The sequence below is a fragment of the Lolium perenne genome, chromosome 3, assembly GCF_019359855.2.
Source record: "Lolium perenne isolate Kyuss_39 chromosome 3, Kyuss_2.0, whole genome shotgun sequence".
Taxonomy (NCBI): Eukaryota; Viridiplantae; Streptophyta; class Magnoliopsida; order Poales; family Poaceae; genus Lolium; species Lolium perenne.
Window position 1 is genome coordinate 332,418,492 of NC_067246.2, and position 1,385 is coordinate 332,419,876.

Consider the following 1,385-nt stretch of genomic DNA (forward strand, 5'->3'; position numbering starts at 1 on the left):
GGGTGCAACCTATCAACGTTGTATGCAAGCTTGTCTTGGGGAGCAGATTGGGTGGAATATCGAGATTTATATCGACGATATCGTCGTCAAGACCCAAAATGCCGCCACATTGATCGACGATTTGCGTGAAACTTTCGACAACCTCGACCGATACAAGATAAAGCTAAACCCGAAGAAATGCTTCTTCGGAGTACCAGGAGACCAAGTACTCGGGTACTTTATTTCAACGAGAGGAATAGAGGAAAATCCTCTAAAGATCAAGGTTGTCCTCGATATGGAACCACCAAGGAACCTGCAGCAGGTGCAGCAACTAGTGGGACACGTAGCAGCACTCAGCAGATTCATCGCAAAACTAGGAGAAAAGGCGCTGCCCTTCTATCAGCTAATGAAGAAATTGGAGAAGTTTGAGTGGACTGCAGAAGCACAAGAAGCTTTTGACAATCTGAAGAAAGTTCTATCGACTTCGCTGGTTCTCGTAACTCCACATGATAAGAAGCTGACGCTACTTTATATAGCTGTAACCAGTCAAGTTGTCAGCACTGTGCTCATAGTCGAGCGCTCGGAGGCAGGAAAAGTTCACAGCGTTGAGCGCCCCGTCTACTACCTCAGCGAGGTACTCACACCAGCAAAACATCGGTACCCTCACCACCAGAAGCTGGCATATGCCGTATGGAGAACAACACGGAAGCTACAGCACTACTTCGTTGAACATCCGATAATTGTTGTCACTGAAGCTTCATTGAAAAATATACTCACCAATCCAGATGCCACAGGCAGAATATCTCAGTGGGCTATCGAGTTAGTACCATATGACATTTCTTACGTCAATCGAACAGCCATCAAGTCTCAGTTCCTTTCTGATTTCTTCGTTGACTGGATTCAGTCTCAAATTCTGGCCGCACCCGATATGTCGGGTTCGTGGACAATGTACTTCGACGGTTCAAAGAGAAGCACATGCGCAGGGGCTGGAGTAGTGCTGTTTTCTCCGCAGGGTGATAAAATGAGATACGTGTTGAGGGTTAGTGTTAGGGTTAGGGTTACCAACAAACAATGAGGCAGAATATGAAGCGTTATTGCACGGCATGCGTATGGCTAGAGCTTGCGGCGCTACTAGACTGGATATCTACGGAGATTCAAACCTTGTGGTCCAGCAGTCGATGAATTTGTGCGATGCTATCAGTGATAATATGATTGCTTATCGACAAATATACCAATCAATGGAAGCAAAGTTTGAAGGTTGCGAGTTAAAACATATCGGCAGGGCCAATAACGAAGAAGCAGATGCCCTGGCGAACATTGGTTCTACATGCTCTGCGATCCCTGACGGAGTTTTTTATGAAGTAATCAACCAGAGATCTATCAAGGTCAAAACATTGGCACCTCCG

General features: G+C 46.1%; 1 protein-coding gene across 1 annotated transcript; it reads left to right on the forward strand.

The window, feature by feature from the left end:
- The first annotated feature begins 274 nt into the window (after window positions 1-274).
- On the forward strand, window positions 275-996 carry LOC139838283 (uncharacterized). The gene is made up of 2 exons (XM_071827682.1): window positions 275-773; window positions 884-996. Exons 1-2 carry the CDS (start codon window positions 275-277, stop codon window positions 994-996), a joined length of 612 nt encoding a protein of 203 aa, XP_071683783.1.
- Window positions 997-1,385: the final 389 nt, after the last annotated feature.